Genomic DNA, 6,684 nt, shown 5'->3' on the forward strand with positions numbered 1-6,684 from the left:
CAGGCAAGCTCTCCTCTTGCAGGGAAGGTGCAGAGAGGTCTGGCGATCAGACCTGCCTCCCGGCTGAAGATATAGGCCTGAAACGGGGCCTGTCCCAGAAGATGTGTCCCCTGTGCAGTTTGCACACTCACCTGCACAGACTAGTCTCTGAGGGACACTGGACAGAATATGACTCTCTCACCTGCTATGGTGGACAGAGCCTTCCTGGGTGGCCACCTTTCCTCTGGTGAGGAAGGTGCCCGGATGTCTGGAGCCTGAAACAGAGTCTGCCTCAGAAGCTGTGTTGCTTCTGTCTGTCCTAGAAGCTGTGTAACTTCTACAGTCCACACTCTCACCAGTGCAGACTGGAACCTGGGCGACCCGGAGTAAAGATGGCTCCCTTACCATCTCACGCAATGAGAGCCCTCCCTGGGGGACACCTCTCCTCTGGCAGGGAAGGTGCCCAGATGTCTGGAGCCAGAAACAGGGTCTTTCCCAGAAACTGTGTTGCTTCTGCAGTCTGCCCTCTCACAGGTGCCGACTTGAGCCTGGGCAACCTGGAGCAAAGATGGTTCCCTTACCAGCTCAGGCAGTGAGAGCCCTCCCGGGCAGACACCTCTCCTCTGGCATGGAAGATGCCCGGATGTCTGGAGCCTGAAACAGGGTCTGTCCCAGAAGCTGTGTTGCTTTTGTCTGTCCCAGAAGCTGTGTAACTTCTGCAGTCCACACTCTCACCAGTGCAGACTGGATCCTAGGCAACCCAGAGTAAAGATGGCTCCCTTACTAGCTCAGGCAGAGAGAAGCCTCCTGGGCAGACACTTCTTCTCTGGCAGGAAGGTGCCCAGATGTCTGGAGCCAGAAACAGGGTCTGTCCCAGAAGCTGTGTCGCTTCTGGAGTCCGCCTCTCACTGGCGCATACTGGAACTTGGGTGACGGGGGACAAAGATGATGATGTCATTTTTTAACAGCTGATTTACATGCCACTGTGTAAATGAGCACATTTTCCTTATCCATTTTTCAGTTAAGGAACATCTAAGATGTTTCTAGTTTCTGGCTACTAAGAATAAAGCTGTAATAAACATAACTGAGCAAGTGTTCTTGTGGTAAGATGGAATGTCCTTTGGGTATAAGCCTAAGAGTGGTAATCTGGTTCCTAAGGAATTACTGAGGAACCCATATTGATTTACAAAATAGCTGTACAAGTTTGTACTCCTACCACCAATGGAGGAGGTTTCACTTGCTTCGAATACTTGCCATCATGAGCTGGCATTTCAGTTTTGATCTTAGCCATTCTGACAGGTGTAAGATGGAATGTTGGAGTCATTTTTATTTGCATTTCCCTGATGAGTAAAGAAGGATGTTGAACATTTCTTTAAGTGATTCTCGATCATCAGAGATTCCTCTGTTGAGAATTATGTTTGGATCTGTACTCAATTTTGTAATTGGGTTTTTTAGTTTTTACAATATCTAGTTTCTTGAGTTCTTTATATAATTTGAATATCAGCCCTCTGTCAGATATAGGGTTGGTGAAGAACTTTTCTCATCCTTTAGGCTGCTGTTCTGTCCTTTTCACATGGTGTCTTTTCCCCTACAGAAGCTTTTAAGTTTAATGAGGTTCCCCCCCCTTTTTTTTTTGTTTTTTTTTTTTTTTTTTTTTTTTTTTTTTTTGTTTAAAATTTTTAAAAGGGGGTGTTCCCCCCCCTTTTTTTTTTTTTTTTTTTTTTTTTTTTTTTTTTTTGTTTTGTTTTTTTGAGACAGGGTTTCTCTGTGTAGCCCTGGCTGTCCTGGAACTCACTCTGTAGACCAGGCTGACCTTGAACTCAGAAATTCACCTGCCTCTGTCTCCTGAGTGCTGGGATTAAAAGCATGGGCCACCAACGAGGAGGTGTGATTTTTTGATTGTTGACTTCAGTATCTGAGTTGTTGGTGTTCTGTTCAGGAAGTTGTCTTCTGTGTCAATACGTTAAAGGTTATTCCTCATGTTCTCTTCTATCAGGTTCAGTATATCTGGCTTTATGTTGAGGTCTTTGATCCATTTGGACTTGAGTTTTGTGCAGGGGGGTAAGTATTGATCTATTTGTATTTTTCTGTGTGCAGACATCTGGTTTTACCAGCACCATTTGTTGGAGATGTTTTCTTTTAAACATGTTTTTCAAGGACTGAGATCCTCCATATGTGATAATGTTTTTTTTTTTGTTTGTTTTTTTTTTTGTTTTTTTTTGTTTTTTTTAATCCATAGAGTAATGTGAATATCTGAAGATGCTCATGTGAACATCTAAATGTCTGTGTCTCTGTTGTAGTTGTTACTATTTTCCTATGAGTTTTGATTTGGGACTTGTCTGTTAACAGTTTATAATTTTGGAACATGATGGTTGATGATCTTGGGGATACAGCAAGGAATGATGAAATTAGATTTTGGAACACAATCCTACATGTTGTTATTCATCTTGGGGATGCAGTGAAGCCTGTGATGTAGTTCCTTTTGTGATGAGGATATCTTTCTTATTCTGGGATAAGATCTTGTGATTTTTTTTTTTTTAACCAACTTCAGACCACTTTAATGTTTTCTCCTAGGATACCAAGATAGTGTAAACTAAAACCTCAAAAACTGTTTGAAAACAGGCTTTTATTCTCTTCAATTATTTTTAGGTCAGCTTAGTCACAAATGGCTCAATGAGAAAATTAATGAACATTAAGCTCTTAAATCCTGTAGGGTGTGATACATTGACTGGTTCACTCTATGTCCCAATCAACTGAAGCTATCAACAACTGATTGCAAGTCACTTAAAGTTTCCTAATAGCAAGGAGGCAACAAATGTTAAATTTAGCTCTACAGACACTGCCAGAAAAATGTGGACACACATTTTCAACTTAAATGCCTTCAAATAGTTCTTATTTGCAAAATTCAGCTGTCTATTACTTTTTCTAGAACTGTTATAGGCAGTTGGAGGTTGAGAAATGAAAATAAGAGATACAATAGTGAATTAAATAAACATTTAGGCATTGTATTGCACAAGAAAATGGCTTTTCAGTTCTTGTGTGGAATCAGAAATGAATTGTTCACTCTCAAACTAAACTGTCACACCTTGTATCCTCTGTGAATTAAGATAATCAGAGTCCACTTAATAGGTCACAAGATGATGCTTTGCTCTGTTCTAATGGAGTGCTTTTGTTCACCCAATGTTGCCATGCAATGCTACACTACAATCAGAAACCTGGTACATCCAGTAGAAGATATCCAGAAGACTTTGATTTTCTTTAAAAACAAAACAAAACAAAACAAAACAGGGGAAATTTTCATTTTAGTCCAGTTTGTAGCTCTGATAAATGATGGGTTACTGCATCAAGAATCACTTTTATTATCCACTATTTAAATCAGAAATACCCAAGTAGTGGAGAGGAATTATCTGGGGAATTATTTACCCTTGTCAAATATTTAGCATCTATAAATAGATAAAAACAAATGCAGGAAGCACTTAGTAAGCAGTTACATTTCAGACCCAAGGTGCAAAATGGATCAGAAAAGACAGACCTGTGGTATCTGGGCTGGTGGAGAAAGAGGCTTTACGCAGCTGAGATTGGTTATGGCTTGCATGTGACTCGGCAGAAAGTCAAATGACATCTGGGGACCAATGGTCATCTCTATTCTTCCCTCAAATTTGTTCCCCAGACGAAGGACTGTAGCGAGATCCTTTTGAACGAGAATTTAGTCTTGCCTCTGCCAAAATAACCCACTGAGGTTTTTTTTTTTTTGTCTTGATTTTGAAGATTGAGAAGAGAGAGGAAATACATCATCAACTTCAAAAGCTCTTGACTGAAATAAGCAAAGTTTCTAATGATTACGACATGATCATAAGCAACAGGCTATTTGGAGAAAAAACATACCTTTTCCTTCAAGTAAGTTCTGCTGTGTTTGCCACATCTATATGTGGTAGCAACAAATGGCCCTTGTCCCTGCTAGGACTGAGTTCTGGGGCTATGCTGCCATGTTGGCTGCTTGCCATGGGACTCTTTACTGTTTCACTAGTCGTTCTAGGCTGCTTTCCCGACAAGCAGTTCCTTTCTCAGTCTTCTGAGTCTGTGCCAGGGTTTTTCTTTAATCATATCTGCATGACCATGCATGGAGGAGGGAAGGAGAAACATTTTTCTCAGGACCTAAAATTCCATGCTGTGACATTAGTTCTAACAAACAGACACATTTAGTAAAAAAAACATTGTGTTTAATAAGTAAACCCTTCAACCCCTTTCTATTTCTTTCCTAAGAAATACATAGATTATGTTGAGAAATATTACCATGCGTCCCTGGAGCCTGTTGATTTTGTAAATGCTGCAGATGAAAGTCGAAAGAAGATTAATTCCTGGGTTGAAAGCCAAACAAATGGTAGAGTATGAATTGGGTTTTCACCAAGAAACACTTTTTGAACACTGGCCATGACCAAAGCCTTGGGCTTGATGCCACACAGATGCCAGATGGATGAGCTTTGGGAGAAGCTAGAGATGGTTTTGGCAGAATTGTCCAGTCAAGAGTCAGCATAAAGGTCATCTAGGGTGCCACAGAGGGCGGAATGGCCTCCACATGCGTGGAGAGATGCGACTGTGGGGAACTGTTTGCACAGGCTGTGATTCACACTACCTTTGCAGTCTTAGGGCTGGTGCCATGCTTACCTTTAGCTTATTCACTGTACCACAGACTTTCTTTCTGAGTCTGGGGTCCTCAGTGCAAATGGCAAAGAGGGTTTCCACTTTCTTTGTTAAGTGAAATGCATACAGCTCTTCTGCCAGGACCCATCTGCTGCCTACAGCTAGGGTCCCTTGGGTCTCTTTCACACTTCTGTATCTTGTAGGAATTATTAAACCTTCAGAACCTTCCACAGTAGAAGATTTTAGGAATCCCTCCCCGTCCTTCTCTTCTTATCCTATTATAAATCAAACATATAAGAAACATTAAGATGGAAATACTCTTTGGGGAGCAATAAGTAATATCTATCATTTTCTATTACCTCTATTAATTAAATCTATGCTATCAGTGAATATTTTTCTTAGTATTTATCTAAAGAAAGAAAATTAAAGCAATCAGAAAATAGGAATATGCTGAAAAGTCAGCTGAACAGATTATTTTTCAGTATCTAGTATGGTGAGAACTCAACAAGAATCCAAAGTGTAAATTTCTGGGGCAGAGAAGACACCTACATAGCTGAAATAGCAGGGTTCATATCTGCAGAACCCTGTGAAAGCTGAGGATAGCGGGGTGCATCTGTAACTAGCATTGTGGGCTGCAGGGTAGAGTAGACACTTGCTAGCCAGCTAGCTTACTTGAAGTGCTGAGCTTCAGGTTCAGGAAACATCCCTGTCGAGGTGGAGTGTGATAGTGGAAGACAATCTGATGTTGGACTTTGGGGTACATAGGCAAGCACCCCCACCTCAAGTATATACCACAAATTCTGTTTTGAAAAAATAAGTAACTTCTAAATGACAACTGTGATGACTCTATTCAATAGATAAGAATAAATAGCCAAAACGGAGTGAATTGGATATGCCAGGTAGTGATCACAGGTCCACTTATACTAAACCATTTACTCATTTCAACAACCCCACGAAGCAGGTCATATTTCTATTTTATAAGTGTGGAAACTGAGATACAGAGAGTATAAATAAGTTGCTTCAGTTGGTAACAAGTACAACTGTATGGAAACAGTATGAGAAAATCCCCATTGACCCTTGGTGGGCAAGGCCCCTCGGGTGTCCACTTGGCTACAAGGCCCCTCAGGTATCCACTTGGCTACAGTGTTAGTGACTAGCCAAGTCTACCCACATCCACACCAGCCATACACACAGCTCATTATCTGCAGGGCAAACTGGTCTTTTCTGTTCCTTTTTTCACCCAGAAAAAGTCAAGGACCTGTTTCCAGAAGGCTCTTTGAACAGCTCCACCAAGCTGGTGATAATAAATGCAGTTCATTTTAAAGGCCTGTGGGACAGAGAATTTAAGAAAGAACATACCAAGGAGGAAGACTTCTGGCTGAATAAGGTATGGTTCTTTATATATGTCTGCTTATATCTGACATGTACAGTCTAATGTCATTTGGCCAAATGATTATTCAGGTATTCAGACTTTTGCCACTGCTTGGGTGCCATATGACTTGGATTCTCACGACTTTGTTTTTGTTTATCTGTTGAAGAACCTAAGTAAACCTGTGCAGATGATGGCTCTGTGCAGCTCCTTCAACTTCACCCTCTTAAAGGACCTGCAGGCGAAAATTGTGGGGATTCCATATAAAAACAATGATATCAGCATGTTTGTGCTTCTGCCCAATGAAATAGATGGTCTGGAGAAGGTAAACCATAAACCTCTGCATCTCCTGGTCTATCCCATTTTCTGTCACTTTGTGTTGCATCCCCTGTACTCAGTGAACCTGGGAACAAGGCTTCTGAACATTTGATGCCTGGCTGTGTCACTTTGGAAGCATTTCTCACTTTGTGAAGTGACTACTGGATGATCTCTGTCAAAGAATAGACTTATTGAGAACAACTATTATGAAATTGTATTGAGATAAACTAAATGAATATTTTAACTTGTACTGGGGGGTTCATCAGAAAAGATTCTCTAGACTTTTTTTTTTTTTTTTTTTTTTTTTTTTGTTTTTCGAGACAGGGTTTCTCTGTATAGCCCTGGCTGTCCTGGAACTCACTCTGTAGACCAGGCTG

General features: G+C 40.9%; 1 protein-coding gene across 2 annotated transcripts in view; it reads left to right on the forward strand.

Annotated features, from left to right (window-relative positions):
* Positions 1–6,684, forward strand: part of Serpinb13 (serpin family B member 13) — a 19,807-nt gene that overhangs the window by 11,142 nt on the left and 1,981 nt on the right. For both annotated transcript variants that reach the window (XM_021199144.1, XM_021199143.1), the window contains 4 exons: positions 3,748–3,876; positions 4,243–4,360; positions 5,865–6,007; positions 6,159–6,314. In XM_021199144.1, the coding sequence (XP_021054803.1) occupies positions 3,748–3,876; positions 4,243–4,360; positions 5,865–6,007; positions 6,159–6,314 (546 nt within the window). The remainder of the gene's footprint in view (positions 1–3,747; positions 3,877–4,242; positions 4,361–5,864; positions 6,008–6,158; positions 6,315–6,684) is intronic.

This window comes from Mus pahari, chromosome 5 (genome assembly GCF_900095145.1).
Source record: "Mus pahari chromosome 5, PAHARI_EIJ_v1.1, whole genome shotgun sequence".
In the NCBI taxonomy this organism is placed as follows: domain Eukaryota; kingdom Metazoa; phylum Chordata; class Mammalia; order Rodentia; family Muridae; genus Mus; species Mus pahari.